Here is a 21,325-nt window from a genome sequence, read left to right as displayed (position 1 = left end):
TTGGTAACCATAAATATATACTTTTCCAAGAAAGAAATGGTGAAGCATTTTAACTCCTCACCACAGTCTTCTAAATCTCAATACTTTCCACGACACAAAACACGAAGACAATGTGGATCGTGATCACCCAGAAACAATTCCCTTGAACAACATATACAGTAGTTACTAACATATCCAGAGATGAAATCTTTAAACAAACCAATAAATATAATAATCTGGAGTACTGGGCAGTTGCCAGACTGAAGACAAAGAGACTGAAAAGGCAAAGGTTCGCTGGCATTCCAAAGTTTGGCTTCTTGCCATTAACCACTAGATTGTCTCATTACTTTACTAGATGTGTAAGACTATTGTAAGGATAAAAAGTGAGATATTTTTTATCTTATGGGAAGATGTCTCTAAAACTGAGCTTCAAGATTGAATACAATATAAACATCAGGGGAGGTTCATAGATATATTTACATACCTAGTATAGAAACTTACCATATCTTGTATTATATGTGTGATCAACAGAAGCATGGGGTACACTAGAATTGTCTGCATAAGGATAGAGCCACTTCCAATCGCCTAATATAGGTTCCGTTCTGTAGCCACATATTCTTGACTCCTCAAAGTTACATTCTGTTCAAGAAAAAAACACAAATATGAAATAAAAGAAGTCTTTCAGAGTAATTTATTCATTACATTAATATAAGTCCTAGTTAATTTGTTTTTATGTAGAATATGAAGCAATATAACACTTCATTCCAATATATTGACAAACAAAGTTACAGTACTCAGGTCTGCACTGTACACATATTTTATGTAGTTATGACTAAAGTAGTTTACTGGATTGTACTGTACTAATTTTCCCCATTGATCCAAATTGTAAAACAAGGAGAAACTGACAAACTTCTATACACATTTTTAATTATTTTGCAAGCTAAAACCAATCTATGACTGCACTTCATGTATAATCCGAACAAATCTAGAATTTTCAAAACAAAAACAATATATCCAACTTATTTTCTTATATGAAAAAGTTCCTAATTCATGAAACCAATACTCACTATTGACACCAGGATCAGCTGTTGGAAGAACAGCACTACAATCAGATGTCAAAACTGCTATCTCATCAATGGATAGAGAGCTATCATCATTCTTGCCCTGTTTGCCATAGAAGACAATCTGTAGGGAAAATGTAATTTTCATTAATATGTTGCTACTAAAAACCTGAAACAGAATTGTTAATGATTTTGATACTTGGAAACAAAAGTTAGAGATATAAAAAAATTTAAAGGCAATAATAGCCCTATGAAATGAAACCAGAAGATCTTTCAGTACAAAATCGGCCACGTGAACAAATAAGTATGGTAAACCTAAGATAAAATTAAACTGGTAAATAACTATATACACTTGAACCCATAAAAAAGTATAACAAAAATAAAACTATATTTAATTCATACAAAAGTAAATGCAAATAAAAAGCTTACAAATAACCAGTGGTTTCTGGTCCTTAAGGGCCTTAGCTATTGCTAGAAACTCTCGAAAATTGATATGAAAAGTTCATTCCTGTGATATCCATTTCCTTGAGAGATGTAAAAGATCTAGAACTGCTCCCCATCCTTCCTGTGAAGCATTTATAAAAAAGAGAAAGGTCTTCGGATTTTCTTTTCCAAGGAAACTCCCTGAGATAACAGACTGCTATAGTCCCACCAACTCAACAGCCGAAGTTGGCTCTTATTCAATAGAAATGAGATTGTGTCTTGATCAAATATTCTGTTTCAATTTAGATTGAGATGAAATTGGAAAACCCTCATCTTTAGGCATCCCATCGGAATGAATTTCTCTAAGGAAGTCATGATCCCTAGAAGTCTCATCCACATCTGAACAGATATAGTAAAGGTTCACTATAATAGAAAGAAAAGACTGAATATTTTGTTTTTTTCATTGGAAAACCCCGAAAAGGAGCTGTCACTCTTAACATTCCCAAATACCAAATATTCTGAATTGGAACCACAAGTCACTTCTTCAAATTGACAAAAATACCCAACCGTTCCAGTAGCTCGAGCAACCACACATGCTGAATCCTAATCTTCTCCAAAAACTGCAAAGAATTTGCCAATCATCCAGGTATAGGAGAACTCTTTTCCCCATAATCCTTAACCATTTTAAAACTAGGCTATCATCCTGGTAAACACCTGAGGGGCCACCCTAAGACCAAAGCTTTTGAATTAGTAAAACTTTGACCCATTAACCAATCGAAGGTATTTCCTAGAATTAAGATGAATAAGAATAGGACAATATACATCTGAGGTCTATTGAGAACATCCAATCTCCCTTTTTATCATCAAAGAACTTTGGAGGGTGTTTACATGCAAAATTTTGTGAGTACTGTAAATGTGTTGAGGTTCGAGACATCTAGGCCTGGCCTCCAACCCCCTGAAACTTTGTGACTAGGAATAATCTATTGTAGAACCCCTAATAAGGGTTCAAGATCTCTTTCATAACCTCTATTTTCATAAGATTTAAAGTTTAGTTTGATAATCTGTGCCTTTGCGGCATTTGATAGATAACTCGGATATGGAACTGGTTCACTAGACAAGGAGGATAAAATGCTAGAGGAATTTGATAAATTTCTTTGACTACAGCTAGCATCAATGGATTGGGATGAAGGCTCTACCAAACAAGATAATTGGAAAATCTTTAACCTACTGGAATTTACAGGGAAGAAAGACCACAGCTTTTTCCGTAAAAACCCACGAGTCCTGTTGAGAGCTCTTCCAGAATGTGAACTAGAGTGGAATCTTGATGTTCTACCACTCTTATGAAAGAAATTCTTTGAAGGAGATAATTCTAGAGCTGCAGAAGCTACTGGCTTTAAGGGAAAATCATGGGAATACCTAGAAAGTGACTTCAAACCATCAGTCTGAACTCTGGCATCCACTTGAGAAATTATCATATCAATCTTATTTCATTGAAACAAGACCAAAACGGGGGAAGAAATCAATGAATGCTTCTGCCCCACAGAGGTACATTCTAGTTTCCTTCTTTTAGTAACAAAACATACAAATCTAGAGCAGAAACTTGGGTATCCTTAGAAAAAACTCAGTGTCATTAGAAAAACTCAAAGCGTCACTGTCCTAGTACCAACTTGAGAAATTACCTTATCAATCCTATCTACATCAAAAACAAGACCCAAAATAGGGGAGAAATCAATGAATGTTTCTGCATCTCAGAGACTTCCCACCATTGAGGCACATGCTTGTTTTTCTCTTAATAGCAAAACACAAAATTGTTGATACAGCCTTGGAAGCTCCATCTGAAATAGATTTATCTAAACACGTAAGATAATCAAAAATTGAATTCAAATCCTGTTCTGTAAATTTCTCTTCAACTGTACAAGACTAAAAATAACCCCTTTTATAGAATCTGAAAAGTAGAGTATTTCAAGAATAGGTCCTAATTTATTACCAAAATACAGCAGCTCTTTATTAAACTAGCCTGCAAACCATGCATTTAAATAATCCTGTCTATCAATATTAATAGCAGGCTAAAGGAAGGAGATTTAATTGTAATCAGAATGTCTTTGTGGTATAAAAGGCTTAAACACCAAATGAGAACTAAAATTAACAGCCTTTTATTTGTATTTGTGATAAAAATTTATCAATTCTATCCTAGATTTGAGATGTACGAGTTGTCTTGGAGATAGCCATCCCGATGACTTGAAAGATTATGCAGCAACTTATTTGGCTCCCTTTATTAAATAGTTTTTGTAATGACTGAAAAGGAGATACCTCATCATATTCAGGATCTTTCACTGTTTCCTTCATCCTCATCTTCCTGTTCTGAGGAATAATCTGAGACATTATTTACTAGTCTTCCCTTTTCTTCACATTTTCTTTGTACAAGAACTTCTGCAAACTGTTTTACAAAGGACTTGTTTTGGGTATTGATGTATTAGCGCCTGCATTTACACCAATAAATGTAACGCGTGATGAACTAGTGGATGTGCTAGCAATCAAACAATATGATCAGCTCTTGCCAAAACTTAAACATATACACTTTGTTCTAAGAAAATCATACAATATGCTATACCATCCACATATGAAATACTGTACATGGTTACTTAAGATTGATTACCTCAGCGAGTGGAGGGACACTAGGATCCAGGATACCAACTTAGTCTTCTACCTCACAATCTAATTATTTAAAAGAGCAGCTAGGATTGGGGGAAGGCGAGAGTTGCACAATAGAAGGGTCTAAAATACATAAATAACTCTTATGTTCTACAAGAGGATCTCAAATCTGTAATGGACTTTGCACTATCAAAACACTTACTGAATGAAACACTAGAACCTCTATAGCCAACTTGAGAAGTCAGGTTAGTTATGAAATAGGGCAGGTTAGTACAAAAGTATTGCCTTTACTCAAAGACTCACTGGCATTCTTACACTTCACAAATGAAACCAAAGAAGTTAAGAGCATTTGAAGCTTATCATTATCAAAACAAGACTTGTTAAGAGCTTATTCAAGTTCAGTGCTGGTGTGACATTACTGTCATCTTCCCCGCTATGTCCATTTGTTTATGATTGCCCCACCTTATGTGTGACACGGGCCCTAGCGTTGGCTGCTCCTCAAATCCCCAATATAATCAACTAGCCTAATCGTCTATGGATTTCCCCCTGAACTAAAAGCGAGTTTTCATTTACATTTTGAAATTACCATTTTGTCCTCAACCGTAGACACTTAAGTTATCATAAGAGGAAAAGCAGGCCTTCCCACTCTTCAAAATGGTTATTTAAATCACAATAATGTCCCCGACACGAGACACAAAGAGAATGGGGATCATGATCACTAAGAAACAATTCCCTTGAACAGACTATGCAGTAGTTACTAATAAATACAGAAGACATCTCTAAAAGCACTAAAAACCTAAATCTGAACAATCTGGAGTATAGGGCCAGTTATCAACCCTATAGAATAGCAGACTAAAGACAAAGGCAGTATAGCTTGCCCAAGCCATTGGTTATTGCCATAAACTGCTACAATGCCCCATTGCCTAATTATTAGAAGGAAAGAAAACAGGAAATTTTATAGTTTTAGGAGTAAACATCGATAAAACCGAGCTTCCAGGGAAAAGCAATATGAATATCAGGGAAGGCTCATAGAAATAATAAACAGTGTTACTAATTCCAAGTAATCTTGTGCCATTCAATGTCTCACTACTAGATTACATCACTAAATCATTTTTCTTACTCAACAACTCAAACCAAGTTGAACATAAGCTTCTGGCTTAGAAGATTGGTATATTAAGGATATATAATATGATTTTACTTCTATACATGAAACAAAACAAGCCATAATTACCCGAGTTCTTCCAGTAAAAGGTACATCAACAACAGTGAATTGCCAATTTGGACCCTGTGAATAACCTCTTGTCCATAATGGTTCAGTGGACTGCTCAGTTCTGCAAAAAGGATGATGTTTACTTCAAAAGCATAATCAAATAATAAACAGAAAATGGCTAAAATTCAACACCATGTCATCCAAAGTCACAGCATTAACATAGGCAGTAAAATTTTCATACATAGTATTTTAAAACAAGACCAAAACAGGGGAAGAAATCAATGAATGCTTCTGCCCCACAGAGGTATAAACTCGTTTCCTTTTAGTAACAAAACATAAAAAACTAAGAAATAAATAATGATAATTAATTATTAATAATTTATACATTGCAATGCCCTGCTTAAAGACTCATCTTTCAGTTAATAAGCTGTTAGATTAAAATACAACTTATATCAAGTTCCATAATTGAAGAACGCTGTATTGTAATATAGAAAAAGTGTCACATATCTTATTTTGAGTAACTACAGAGATATTGAATTTGGTTTTGAAAAAAGTACTGTCGTATGAAATGGGGAAAAATATCTTATTAGACTTCTACATGCATACATTTTAGAAGGAATGATTTAGTGTGGAAATTGTCATCAATTCTTTTGATTTGCCAACAATCCCTTGATCACATACTTACTCGACAAGTACTGTAAGTTCTCCACAATTACCACCAAACAACAGGTACCAGAAAGTCAGACAATGATTTCCTTGCTCATCAATGACTGGAATCTTAGCTTCGCCTTCAATTCCTTCACCAAAGATTCCTATGCAATGCAATCCAATCCCTAGAAAAAATTGTTACAGAATCATTAAAATCATGATCACAACAATAAATAGCTGTCATGATATACTGTACTGCCTTAAAAAACATGTGACAACAAAACAGAAAAAAAAAAAATTCTTAAGAATATCAGATGCAGTGACAAATTACGGTAAATGGAAAAAGTAGTATCAGGGAAAATTAATGGCCATTAGGAATACAGAATTGTAGCTTTGAGATATGATCAAAGTTAAAAAGAAATATTAGCTGTACCAGAATTATTTAAAAGCTGCTAAAAATAAAGTCTAAGAAGCCTAGAGAGCAGTTGGTGACATTACAGAATGGAGAAGCTGAAACAATGACTTCATTATGGTGAGAAGGGCAGATAGTATCAAATAAAAGGGCTGCATACCCTCTTAAGTATGACAAGGCACGCTTAGCAATAAGACAATAAAACAAGCTTGTTGCATATGCAGATGATGCTACTCTCTTTGCGTCAATTCCATCCCCTGAATGTAGATCTGGGGTGGCTGAATCCCTTAATAGAGATCTAGCCAATATTAGTGCATGGTGCAATTTATGGGGTATGAAGTTGAATCCTAACAAAACTCAAAGTATGATTGTAAGTAGGGCAAGGACAGTGGCTCCTCAACATCCCGATCTCAGTATTGATGATGTTTCTTTAACTTTGCATGACTCTCTTAAAATTTTAGGTGTGATTCTTGACAGCAAATTTACTTTTGAGAAACACATTAGGTCTGTGTCTTCTTCAATTGAACAAAAAATTGGCTTAATGAGAAAGTCTTTTAAGATTTTCGGTGATCAATCTATTCTGAAGTGTTTTAATTCTTTCATTCTACCTTGTGAATGAAGGTTGCAAAGTGTTGGGGGCAGTTAAAGAAGTAGTAAAAAATAGAGGGTTGGGCATGAATGTAAAGAGAGTTCTATATGAGAAAGTGATTGTACCAACTGTGATGTATGGATTGGAGTTGTAGGGAATGAAAGTGATGGAGAGAGAAATTGAATGTGTTTGAGATGAAGTGTCTAAGGAGTAAGGCTGGTGTATCTCGAGTAGATAGGGTTAGGAACGAAGTGGTGAGAGTGAGAACGGGTGTAAGAAATGAGTTAGCAGCTAGAGTGGATATGAATGTGTTGAGGTGGTTTGGCCATGTTGAGAGAATGGAAAATGGCTGTCTGCTAAAGGTGATGAATGCAAGAGTTGATGGGAGAAGTACGAGAGGAAGGCCAAGGTTCGGGTGGATGGATGGAGTGAAGGAAGCTCTGGGTGATTGGAGGATAGATGTGAGCGAGGCAAGAGAGCGTGCTAGAAATAGGAATGAATGGCGAGCGATTGTGACGCAGTTCCGGTAGGCCCTGCTGCTGCCTCCGATGCCTTAGATGACCGCGGAGGTAGCAGCAGTAGGGGGATTCAGCCTTATGAAGCTTCATCTGTGGTGGATAATGTGGGAGGGTGGGCCGTGGCACCCTAGCAGTGCCAGCTGAACTCGGTTGAGTCCCTGGTTAGGCTGGAGGAACGTAGAGAGTAGAGGTCCCCTTTTTTGTTTTGTTTCATTTGTTGATGTCAGCTACCCCCCAAAATTGGGGGAAGTGCCTTGGTATATGTATGTATGTATTCTACCTTGTTTTGAGTATTGTCCTCCTGTCTGGTCTTCAGCTGCTGATTCTCATCTTAATCTAATTTGTTGGACACTAACTTAGGGTCCATTAAATTTCTTATTCCTGATCTAGATATTAATCTTTGGCACCATCGTTCAATTAGTTCATTATGTATGTTGCATAAGATTTTTCATAATGCTTACCATCCTTTACATTCAGATCTTCCTGGACAATTTCATCCGGTTCGTAATACTAGGCAGGCAGTCAATTCTAATAGCCAGGCCTTCTCCATCACCAGGCTCAATACTACGCAGTACTCTAGAAGTTTTATTCCAGCTGTGACCAAGTTGTGGAATGATCTTCCTAATCGGGTGGTTGAATCAGCAGAACTTCAAAAGTTCAAAGTTGGAGCAAATGCTTTTTTGTTGACCAGGCAGACATAGTCTTTTTATAGTTTATTTATGACATATCTGTTTTTGATGTTGTTGATAGTTTATTATATGACATGTCTGTTTTGATGTTGTTTCTTATTTTAGATTGATTTATTGTTAATTTGTTCTCTTCATTTATTTATATCCTTATTTCCTTTCCTCACTGAGCTATTTTTCCCTGTTGGAGCCCCTGGGCTTATAGCATCTAGCTTTTCCAACTAGGGTTGTAGCTTGGATAGTAATAATAATAATAATAATAACTTCAAAAGTTCAAAGTTGCAGTAAATGGTTTTATGTTGAACAGGCTGACATAAGTCTTTTTATAGTTCATATATGACATATCTGTTTTGACGTTGTTACTGTTTTTAGTACGATTTATTGTTAATTTGTTCTCCTCATTTATTTATATCCTTATTTCCTTTCCTCACTGGGCTACCTTTCTCTTTTGGAGCCCTTGGGCTTAGCACCTTGCTTTTCCAACTAGGGTTGTATAGCTTGGCTAGTAATAATAATAATAATAATAATAATAATAATAATAATAATAATAATAATAATGCAAATTATTTGATTGGAAAGAATGAAATACTGGAAAACATCCAATAAAAAGAAGAAAACTATGGTAAATGAAAATGGAGGAAAAACATACAGGTACAGATCTGACAAGTCCTGCAATCGAGTATCTACCTTCAATACTAAGGGACCTAGCATCACATAAAATATACCTCCATCCTCTTGTTGAGTGAGGTCACAAACATTTCCATGTTTATTCTTCCAACCAAACTAATATCTATTCACATACTCAAGGATGTAGACAAGTGTTAGTTGTTCCTGCTTCACTGATTCGCTAATATGGTCAGCTCCCCCAGAATAGATGGAGGAAGAAGAATTTTCCACTTACAGCTGTCCAAGATAAAAACACTTCTGCTGCCAGGAACAAGGATTTTGACTCTCCCCCTTTTCTTTCAAGTTTTTTGAAAAACTCACCATGCACTTACCCATTCCTAGACACTAATGAACCTGGACGGCCTTCATTAATATATATGGCAGATTCCATCTCCGCTCACCTGCCTAACAAATAGTTCATGGGAAATATCCATGCAAAGAAATAAGTCCAAAATCTGTAGCTAGATCAAGTCAAGTGACGATTGAAATATATTGAGAAATACTGTACTGTACCTAGAGAGATGCCAGTCCCTAGTATCTCCTCACATAAAAAACAAAAGAGCTTTCACCTAATTGAATTTATCTGGCCTATGCAAAAATGACTAAAAGGAACTGTTACTATTTTCATTTCCAATTATAGAATTCTTTGAGTTCAATTAAAAAGATATTTCCCCCAATTGACCAAGACTCCCAAACTTCTCAGTAACATGAGCAACCGTACCTGATGAACCCAAAATATTTTCGTGGAGGTATACGAAGTTTGACAAGACACCTAGATACAACAGAATTCATATCCCCAGAAGCCAGAACCATTTTAATATTGGAGCCATCACTTGGTGAATACTTGAGAAGCAGTAGAGTACTACATACTAAACAAAGGCACTTGAACAGATATATTTCTATAAATCTCCCCTGATGTTCAAATTGCTTCTTCTCCAGAAGCCCAGTTAAATCAACTTCTTCTTCTATCCCACCTTTATTCCTATTAGGGGTTGGTTGCTTGATGCGCTATCTCCAATGCCTTCTATCATAGGCATCCTCTTCTCTTCATATATTTCACCTTCTCTTGCTATCTAATTATCTGACTCCCACTTGATCTTCTTCCCCTAGCAGGTTCCTCCAAAGCCCTCCTCACTCCTTCCCCACCATCCATCCTCAACACATGCCCACACCATCTTGGTCGTGACACTCTTAACACCTCTGTAATCTTTACTATGCCGGCTATTCTTAATAGACACTTACCAGTGAAAATTTTTAAAATTTAAAATCTCCCATTTTCTTTTACTTCAAACAATATACTACCTTAACATAGGAATAGAGCCCTCTACCAACAAGTGGTAGGATACCCATGTTGTCATCACCAGAAACATAGTTTCCAGATATTTCCATCGACCGGCTGTGATCACACTTAGAATTTTTACTTTCTGCACTAAGATATTTTTTTCCCTTGTTTAGTTAGCTTTTATTGCCTAAAATGTACATGAGATTATTTCTGGGAGATCATGATACCCATTCCCTTTGTGTAGTGTCGGGGGCAATAGAGTGATTTAAATAATCGTAGTGCAGAATGTTTCACTCGTGGTACCCAAAGTATTTTCAATGCCTGATAAGCAGCTTAACTGTTAAAGTGGAAAAGGAATCTTACTGTTAGTTCATGCTATCATTGCCATGCAATGTCACAGATTCTCAATTCCCTACTACAGGGGCGCTGCTATTACAATGAAAGAAAAGGAGAAATTTTTAGTTGCTTGAGTATATGTAAACATTTAGCCAGTTTTAAGAATAGAGTTTCAAAGAAATAAGTGCACATCAAGTAAGCTTAAAATGTATGATACAATACCTTCTGATGTTGGATGGTCATCCATAAGTAGTATCCATCCATCTGATACTTCCATGTCACATGTATTTCCATCTAATGAGCAGTTCCAGATATTTTCCACAGGTGTTGTTGTAGTTGGCTTAAGCGTTGTTTGAGCTGTTGTTGAATGAACTGGCTTTCTGGGGCATTCTTTGTTTCTCTCAAAGTCAAAATCATCTATTGCTATTTTTGAATTATTGTTGTTCTTTATTCCTTTTATATAAAGCTAGAATCAACAAAGAAAGGAAATCATCATTAATCTTACTGCTTAATGAAGATATCTGTAATACAGTTACTTATAAAAGAAAAATGACCATAATACACTAATGGCACCATCCTAGTTAAAAACAAGGAAAGTATTAAACATAGAAAACTCTAGAATTCCTAATATTCTAGCACAAAATTAATTAATATCTAATAATTTAAAGGTGTTCCAGTACAAAATTATTCATTATAAATTCACAGTCTTAGAAAAAGAACATTCAACATCAAAGACTTCAAGACTTTAGGCACGTACCTAAAGAATATAAAAGTCTCTATGAAATGCTCTTTAGGCCATAAGATATATAGCATTGGTTAATAAGTTAAACGTGAATAAAAATAAAGAGCATTGTACTAGAGCAATATAACATATGGTAGCTATTGACAATATACTAAATTTACTCGCATAAATGGCTGAAATGATAATCCAAGTTCTGGAACTAGTTATTGATTTTCCATACACAAAATAAGTCGTTCGCCTAACTTATCCACTAAAATTGGGATGATATGATATATCTGGCAGAAGAGGTAGTTTTCTGTCACCTACAAAACAAACATTGTCACTAATGTCATTTAGAATCTCTCTTTATTTCATTTCAGAGACAAAGCTAAATAAGGGTTGGTTTATATTTCTAAGCATTGCCGTTATGCAAAAGCATCTCTCCTTCAAAAGACTTGTTTTTTATGCTGAGATAAACAAATCAGAAAGTTGGGCTCAGAAGGCAGGTGAGAAGCAGAACATTATTTGATGACAGAAACTTTAACGGGTTAATAAGTAATAATTTCTATAAAACAGAACATTGTGACACTTACCTGATAAGCAACTGATTCAAAAATAAATTCCTTTGCTTGAACATGGATTTGTCCCTGTATCCAACTATCATGGGTAGGAGAGGTTTCTTGCCAAAGGACAGTTTCTTTCCCATTGGCAACAATAGAGCTTATAATAAGGCCACCAATGTTTCCCTAAATTTTCAGGAAGATAGAGAAACATGTCATCTTGTGCAACAGGATATAAGGTAATTCAAGTTAATCATAACAATGTACAGTACTTAATAAAGATTAAAATTAATTTAAACCTGAATAAACTTCTGTACAATAGCAAAAAATTATTGAAGAAAGCCTTCCTACACTAGTCATAAAAAAAATGCTTGCACTAAATTTTAAGGATTAGTGTCTTCAGTGAGTTTGAGATATTTAAGGCGGGGGCATATAAAAATTAGAATAGCGCCAACGTTATCCCTGCGTGTCGTAAGAGGCGACTAAAAGGGACGGGACGAGGGGGCTGGGAACCCCCTCTCCTGTAAAAGTATCCTGTGAGACAGCAACAAAGAGATGGAGCTGGGGGGAGAGTGACTGCTCCCCGCACTCTAGTTTTGGGGTGTTTGAATGTGCGTGGATGTAGTACGATAGAGAGTAAAAGATGTGAGATTGGAAGTATGTTTAGAAGTAGAAGGATGGATGTATTGGCCTTGTGTGAGACAAAGATGAAAGGAAAGGGTGAAGTGATGTTTGGTGAAATGTCTGGTAGAGTGTCTGGGATTGAAAGGGGAAGAGCGAGAGAGGGTGTGGCTTTATTGTTGAGTGAATGGATGACAGGTAAAGTAGTGGAATGGAAGGAGATATCATCTAGGTTAATGTGGGTAAGGGTTAGGTTGGGTAGGGAATGTTGGGCGTTTGTCAGTGCGTATGGGCCAGGTAGTGAGAAAAGTGAAGAAGAGCGGAATGAGTTCTGGAGTGAATTAACTAGGTGTGTAGAAGGACTGGGTAGAAGGAATTATGTAGTTGTTATGGGTGACTTAAATGCTAGAGTGGGTGCTGGAGAGGTAGAAGGTGTCATTGGGAAATATGGCGTACCAGGTGAAAATGAGAGTGGTGAGAGACTGGTAGATATGTGTGTTGAACAAGAGATGGTAATAAGTGCTAGCTTTTTTAAAAAGAAAGATAAAAATAAGTATACATGGGTAAGAGTGGCAAATGGAAGAGTAGTAGAAAGGGCATTAATGGATTATGTGTTGATAACAAAAAGAATGTTTGGAAGATTGAAAGACGTGCACGTGTTTAGGGGTATGGCTAACGGTATGTCTGATCATTTTTTGGTGGAAGGAAAATTGGTTGTAGCAAAAGAGTGGGGGAATAGAGTAGGTGGATGTAAAAGGGAGCTAGTGAGGGTTGAAGAGCTAATAAAACCGGGGGTAAAAAGTAAATATCAGGAAAGGTTGAAAATGGCATATGACGAGGTGAGAGTAAGAGAAACTGGTAATTTAGAGGAGGAGTGGAAGTTAGCAAAAGAAAATTTTGTTGGGATTGCAAGTGATGTATGTGGCAAGAAGGTTGTTGGAGGCAGCATGAGGAAGGGCAGTGAATGGTGGAATGAAGGAGTGAAGGTAAAAGTGGAAGAGAAAAAGAGGGCTTTTGAAGAATGGCTGCAGAGTAATAGTATAGAGAAGTATGAAAAATATAGAGAGAAAAAGGTGGAAGTAAAGCGCAAGGTACGTGAGGAAAAGAGGGCAGCTGACCTGAGGTGGGGTCAGGGACTGGGTCAGTCATATGAAGAGAATAAGAAGAAGTTTTGGAAAGAAGTGAAGAGAGTAAGGAAGGCCGGCGCAAGAATTGAAGAGACAGTGAAAGATGGAAATGGAAGGTTGTTAAAAGGAGAGGAGGTAAGGAAAAGGTGGGCGGAATATTTTGAAAGTTTGCTGAATGTTGAGGATGATAGGGAGGCAGATATATTTGCGGTTCCAGGTGTTGAGGTGCCAGTGATGGGAGATGAGAATGAGAGAGAGATTACAATAGAGGAAGTGAGGAGAGCACTAGATGAAACGAGAGTAGGAAAAGCATCGGGTATGGATGGTGTGAAAGCTGAGATGTTGAAGGAAGGGGGTGTGACTGTACTTGAATGGTTGGTGAGATTGTTTAATGTGTGTTTTGTGTTGTCAATGGTACCAGTAGATTGGGTCTGTGCATGTATTGTACCACTATATAAGGGTAAGGGAGATGTGCATGAGTGTTGTAATTCAAGAGGTATTAGTTTGTTGAGTGTAGTTGGAAAAGTGTATGGTAGAATACTGATTAATAGGATTAAGGATAAAACAGAGAATGCAATCTTGGAAGTACAGGGTGGTTTTAGAAGAGGTAGGGGTTGTATGAATCAGATTTTTACAGTTAGGCAGATATGCGAGAAATATTTAGCAAAAGGTAAGGAGGTGTATGTTGCGTTTATGGATCTGGAGAAAGCATATGATAGAGTTGATAGGGAAGCAATGTGGAATGTGATGAGGTTATATGGAGTTGGTGGAAGGTTGTTGCAAGCAGTGAAAAGTTTCTACACAGGTAGTAAAGCATGTGTTAGAATAGGAAATGAGGTGAGCGATTGGTTTCCGGTGAGAGTGGGGCTGAGACAGGGATGTGTGATGTCGCCGTGGTTGTTTAACTTGTATGTTGATGGAGTGGTGAGAGAGGTGAATGCTAGAGTGCTTGGACGAGGATTAAAACTGGTAGGCGAGAATGATCATGAATGGGAGGTAAATCAGTTGTTGTTTGCGGATGATACTGTACTGGTAGCAGACACAGAAGAGAAGCTTGACCGACTAGTGACAGAATTTGGAAGGGTGTGTGAGAGAAGGAAGTTGAGAGTTAATGTGGGTAAGAGTAAGGTTATGAGATGTACGAGAAGGGAAGGTGGTGCAAGGTTGAATGTCATGTTGAATGGAGAGTTACTTGAGGAGGTGGATCAGTTTAAGTACTTGGGGTCTGTTGTTGCAGCAAATGGTGGAGTGGAAGCAGATGTACGTCAGAGAGTGAATGAAGGTTGCAAAGTGTTGGGGGCAGTTAAGGGAGTAGTAAAAAATAGAGGATTGGGCATGAATGTAAAGAGAGTTCTATATGAGAAAGTGATTGTACCAACTGTGATGTATGGATCGGAGTTGTGGGGAATGAAAGTGATGGAGAGACAGAAATTGAATGTGTTTGAGATGAAGTGTCTGAGGAGTATGGCTGGTGTATCTCGAGTAGATAGGGTTAGGAACGAAGTGGTGAGGGTGAGAACGGGTGTAAGAAATGAGTTAGCGGCTAGAGTGGATATGAATGTGTTGAGGTGGTTTGGCCATGTTGAGAGAATGGAAAATAGCTGTCTGCTAAAGAAGGTGATGAATGCAAGAGTTGATGGGAGAAGTACAAGAGGAAGGCCAAGGTTTGGGTGGATGGATGGTGTGAAGAAAGCTCTGGGTGATAGGAGGATAGATGTGAGAGAGGCAAGAGAGCGTGCTAGAAATAGGAATGAATGGCGAGCGATTGTGACGCAGTTCCGGTAGGCCCTGCTGCTTCCTCCGGTGCCTTAGATGACCGCGGAGGTAGCAGCAGTAGGGGACTCGGCAGTATGAAGCTTCATCTGTGGTGGAAATGTGGGAGGTTGGGCTGTGGCACCCTAGCAGTACCAGCTGAACTCGGCTGAGTCCCTGGTTAGGCTGGAGGAACGTAGAGAGTAGAGGTCCCCTTTTTGTTTTGTTTCTTGTTGTTGTCGGCTACCCCCCAAAATTGGGGGAAGTGCCTTTGGTATATGTATGTATGTAAGTAACAGCAAATCACAATTGACTATAGTCAATTTCTTTTAGCGATGCAGATTTGCACCGACTCGCAGCAGTGCCCTTTTAGCTCGGAAAAGTTTCCTGATCGCTGATTGGTTTGACGAGATAATTCTAACCAATCAGCGATCAGGAAACTTTTCCGAGCTAAAAGGGCACCGCTGCGAGTCGGTGCAAATCTGCCTCGATAAAAGAAATGGACTATAGTGTTAGTTACACTGTATAGAGACAGCAGCATTATATATTACTAAACATTTATGTATTCACAATCATGCAACATGAAAAAGTAGTAAATCATTGGAAGTACATACCTGTATATAATACCAAAAGGAAAAGCAGAAATCATTATGTTGTTCAGGAACAAGTAACTGGCTTTCTAATGTTGCAGTACCAAAAGAGCCTTGTGATGCATCAACATACAGGAATTTAGCTAAAAAAATACAAAAAAAATGTCCTTTAATTAAACAAACATGACAAAATCTAGTCTTTCATGTATACAGTTTTTTAATACCATAAAGGTAGTCGTTACCTTATGACTGTTTGCTTTTATGACCACTTTTTTTGCTGTGATGACGTCGCAAGTCTGTCAGAAATAGTACACTAATAGGAAAAATATTTCCTTAGGAATAATCTATTTTTTTCATAAAAACTAACCAATTTCTCTTAGTAAGTTAGTATTTTGTTCTAGTGATAACATACAGAATCCACTTTAAATAAAAAATACATTCAGAAAAGTTTTAATATCTAAGGTCATATTATATGTCTGGCTTAAAGCGAGAGGGCAAATCGAGTGATTTCCTTTCAAAAGGCTACCGATTAATATTAGTAATCCCATTACTGTATTGAAATATTGAGTAACGATACAAAGTATTTAATGGGTATGCATCGGTTATTATGAGTACTACATAGTGTAAATTTGACTCTACAACTAGGACAGATTCTCAGAGTTTATGCTAGCTTTGTTTCCTCTATTTCATCTCTGATAGTACATCCATATTTATTTAATGAAAGTACACTAATAGAACAAATATTTTCTGAAAAATTATATATTTTCTTTTACATTATACAAATGAACTACTTTTGCTTGCTAAGTTAGTATTTTCTTTTAATACTGATAAGAAAAACACAAAAGGGTTTTACACATTTCGCAAGTCATTCCTTGTTGAGTTCACGTCATATGTCTGGTGATTTCATATTTCTGGCAGAAGGCAAGCTGGCGAATCAAGTGATTTCCTTTTGATATGTTACCAATTAATATTAGTAATTCCCACATCGTTTGATATACAAGGAGAAAAGAACCACACTATTCAAATGAAATTAACAATGTTTATGAAAACATCACCTCCAGCAATTCCAAGCGCTCCCCAGCTGATAATATCGATGACACAGCCAAAAACTTGTGATCCTAGAATCAACTAATTTTTTTTTTTATATTTTCTATTTTGATGCTGTATTATATATATATATAAAAAAAAATTAAATTCTTTATACTGTATTTGTACTCCATATTTTTGTATATTTATATGTATGTTTCTATATCTTTATACGCAGTATTTTGTACCTAATAAACCATTTGATTCTTGGTAAGAAATATTTCAGACTTAGGTCAGACAAACAAGGAGATATGAAACACTATGATATGAACCGAGATCTTATGAATGTTATAAAAATCTAGAAAATATGTGTCTGAAGAAAAATAAAATTTGTATTTCAAAATAAGCTACATATCAAAACACAATAATGTCTGAAGAAATATGAAGATTTAAAGACTTAATAATGAACTAAAAATTGAAATACAGTATGAAGCTTAAATAATTAACAAATCTCATAAATGAATTACCTATAGAGAGAGAGAGAGAGAGAGAGAGAGAGAGAGAGAGAGAGAGAGAGAGAGAGAGAGAGAGAGAGAGAGAGAGAGAGAGAGAATGTGTTTATAAGATTAATAATACAGTAATGGCTATAAATGAACTGTATGAAAACTTTTACATCCTATAACATTCTGATTTATGACCTACTCCTGGAATGGATTATACCACTGCAATGATCTCATTTTAACACTCAACCATCTCATATTTGGCACAAGGTTATTAGTTTCCCAAGTAAATTATTTTGCTATAACTATAAAAAAAATTGCAAGATAGAGCATGTTGAGTATTCCAGTATTGATAGTGATGTCAAAAGAAAACCCAGGAATGACTGGAGAGAATATTTAGGCCGGAAAGCAGATGAGGCTGATAAATCTATTAATTTGGGAGTGGTTGTGGTGTAAGAATTGCTCATAGAATTATTAATAAAATTCTACTTGGGCAAAAAAGAAGCATACAGTATACCCATCAAAAAAAGAAAGATAGATCTGTTATATCAACAGAAGATGAAGAAAGGCAACGTTGGATGGAACACTTTAATGAGGTCATGAGTAGGAGATATGAAGGTAATAATTTCATTGATATACCTGAAGCTGAGGAAGACCTTGATGTGCCTATGAATGAATTCAGTGTGTTTGAAGTCAAAGCTATCATTAAAAAACTCAAGAGATGGAAAGTCTCTGGATACGATGCAATAACTGCTGAGATGACATTGGCTGAAAATTAAGTGACTCCCAGACTACTTACAAGATTATTTTGTAGAATGTGGCATGAGGAGACAAAGCCTGATGAATGGGAGCTAGGAGTGTTGGTGAGGAAAAAGAAAAAAAAAATCTGACTGATTGCAATAAATAGAGGGGCATCACACTTACATCTGCAGAGACTAGAGAAAAAGATCGATTAAATGCTGAGAAATGATTGAGCAGGATTTTGAAAAGGTAGAAGTTGTACTGACCAAATTTTTATTTTATCACATGTTGTTCAGCAATGTGCAGAAAATAAATATCCACTTTTGATAGCATTTGTGGACTATGAAAAAGCCCTTGATAGTGGCCACAGGCCAATTTTGTGGAGACTCCTGCATTATTATGGAGTTCCTCTTAAATATGTAAATTTGATTAAGTCTATTCATGGGCATAAAAATGCAAAGTTAATGTTAATGGAGTCCTATCAAATGAATTTCCAGTGAACAGTGGAGTACTCCAAGGGAATGTACTATCAACTGTTGTTTATCCTACTCATGGATTTTGTAATGAATAGAACAGTTGAGGATGGCGGAGGAGGATTGGAGTGGATTGGAAACAGGAAATTAGCAGACCTAGAGTATGTTGATGACGCTGTTCTTATTAGCGAAATACCACAGGACATTCAAAGCTTGCTTTGCCAGAATGCATGAAATTATCACATGAGGTTGGGCTTAAGATAAACAGAAGAAAGAGAGATGATGAAAATGGAATATGCAATGGAAGATGAAATATCATTGGAAGGAGAAAGGATTAATGAGGTGGAATCATTTAAATATTTAGGAACTATAATCTCTAATACAGGGTCTTTAGAATTGGAGTTTAATGAAAACTTGAACAAAACAAATCAGACAATGGCTAGGTTAAGTAAAATTTGGAAATCAAATCGCCTGAAATTACATAGAAAAATCAGGCTATATATCAGTTTAGCGAGATCAATGTTACTATATGGAAATGAGTCATGGTAAGACATTGAAACAATATCCAACAGATTTTGTAGATTTGAGAACAAAGCTCTCAGAAGAATATTGGGAGATAAATGGCAGGTCAGGAATAGAAATGAAACTATAAGCAAGATTACTCGAGTGCCATATGTGGATGAGATCATGGTGAGGGGTAGATGGAGATGGTTTGGGCATGCTCTTCGCACTCCCTAAGAGAGATTAGTTCACAAAACTTTTAACTGGGCTCCACAAGGCACTAGAAGAGTTGGAAGACCCAGGCCTACATGACTGAGGCTGTGAAACGTGAAGTAGATGATGAATGGAGAAGTATTGATGTAAAAGCTCAAGATAGAGACGACTGGGGAAATCTAACTGAGGCCCTTTGGATCAATAGGCGTAGGAGGAGATGGTGATTATGATGAACTAAGAAAAATAAAAAAGACGGATGGATTGACCAATAAATTAAAATCTTCCTTCCATAAAAATTATACAAATTTGAATCTGATAGTAAACAATTATACAAGTTTTAATCTGATAGTAGGTACATAATTTTTGGAGAAATATTCCAAAATAAACAATATACAGTAAGATAAGTTAGTGTTAAGAAGTTAGATGTAAATATAATCAGGGAAAGGTAATATAATATTTATGAATTTCCATAGGTAACAATAGAATAGGAAACAATTGGCTGTCAAGCTTAAGAGATATAATGGTGATGATTGAATTTCCATCAAAAGATTATGAGGACACTAAGTTGGAGAAAGAAACCTTTTACTGTACTCAACAAAAATATCATGGAACTATCGGCAATCTTAACTGTGTCTTGTGACCACTAACCTTCAGTACTATTGGTATGGTCGAAGCCTGGAGCTTCCATAGGAAGGCTGTCACTACCCTTTCCTTGGAGCCAGTCGATATCATCAGTAACATTTTCAGATGTATATAGATTTTGCCATCCACAGGTTCCATATTGAAAATTACAGGTACCTTTATTGAAATAATTATAATTAGAAGGATTAACTTCATACATACATACATATACCAAGGCACTTCCCCCAATTTTGGGGGGTAGCCGACATTAACAAATGAAACAAAACAAAAATTAACTTAACTTCATAATAATGATAATTTTCAAGCTCTAAAAATAAAATTTCATTTTCCTCATGACTACTTACAGGCTTCCAATTATGGTAAGCCTTCAGTGGCACACTACTAAAGGTAAGAAAAGTATTTTGCTGTGTCCCTTTAGCCTAAGCAGCATTACAAAACATAGTGTGAAGCTATAATCTAACCTATTATAATAACAATTCTAATAAAGTTGTCTAGAAACTTTACACTGCAGAAGTAATTTATAAAATTAATATTAAAATTTCCAAAAAAATTTATCTAAACAGGGCTGTATGTGTTTACAGTACAGTACTGTATATCAAAATAACATTGAGCCTCATTAACTCTGAAATACCAAGCTGTGTAAGCATTACAATAAAACACATTAACCCTCACCTATTTTGGGGCACTCCTCAAGGAGGAGTTTGACATCATCCAGAACGATGAATCCATCAGTGTCTTTCACCTTCTGCGTGGCTTCCCATATGACTTGGAAATGATTCTTGCCAGTTGGGATTGGTATGTTAGCAGTCATCCAAGAATAACCATGATTAGCTGAAAAAAAAGAATGAAAGAGCTCCTTAGGTAAAATTCTTTTTGTTTGAAGATATTCAAGTTTTGTCATTAAATCAACAAAATCTAACTAGTCATTAGTTTCTTTAAGAGCAAATCAATTTTACACAAAAAAAATAATGTGTATCAGCTCCTATGATTGCAGCTTATGGCAATCTAAAGTGAAAATAAAAATTCAAACTTCAACAATACTATTCATTCACTAGTATTCTGATAGAGAGAACAACTAAGGCAAAAAAAAAAATGGGATCCTATCTTGATAAATATCCACAAGATACTAATTCTTAACATTAAGGAAGATTGGCATACAAGTTTTTAGAATTTCAATTCATGGTTCCATTCCCCAACATGAGAGAAAAATTAGTAAAAAATAATTATGTCTCTTATGGAGCCAATCAAAAAGGTATTAACAATAAAAGAAATAAAAAGGAATTATCAATAAAACTGCAAGCTTTTCTACCAGCAAAACCATTGTTAATTTCACTAAATAAAATTCATATCTGACAAATCTAAAGAGCACAAGAAATATTTTTACCTTTAAAAATAC

At 36.1% G+C, this 21,325-nt stretch overlaps 1 protein-coding gene across 1 annotated transcript in view; it reads right to left on the bottom strand.

The window, feature by feature from the left end:
- The window catches only part of LOC137630052 (MAM and LDL-receptor class A domain-containing protein 1-like), a 217,898-nt gene that overhangs the window by 149,507 nt on the left and 47,066 nt on the right, over positions 1–21,325 (bottom strand). The window contains exons 18-26 of the mRNA XM_068361542.1: positions 20,602–20,760; positions 19,936–20,085; positions 15,858–15,976; positions 11,777–11,929; positions 10,685–10,928; positions 6,011–6,158; positions 5,347–5,446; positions 1,047–1,164; positions 481–618 (exon numbers count right to left, since the gene is read on the bottom strand). Coding sequence (XP_068217643.1) covers positions 481–618; positions 1,047–1,164; positions 5,347–5,446; positions 6,011–6,158; positions 10,685–10,928; positions 11,777–11,929; positions 15,858–15,976; positions 19,936–20,085; positions 20,602–20,760 — 1,329 coding nt within the window. The remainder of the gene's footprint in view (positions 1–480; positions 619–1,046; positions 1,165–5,346; positions 5,447–6,010; positions 6,159–10,684; positions 10,929–11,776; positions 11,930–15,857; positions 15,977–19,935; positions 20,086–20,601; positions 20,761–21,325) is intronic.

Source organism: Palaemon carinicauda, chromosome 38 (assembly GCF_036898095.1).
Source record: "Palaemon carinicauda isolate YSFRI2023 chromosome 38, ASM3689809v2, whole genome shotgun sequence".
NCBI lineage: Eukaryota > Metazoa > Arthropoda > Malacostraca > Decapoda > Palaemonidae > Palaemon > Palaemon carinicauda.
This window is presented reverse-complemented; position numbering and strand designations above follow the sequence as displayed.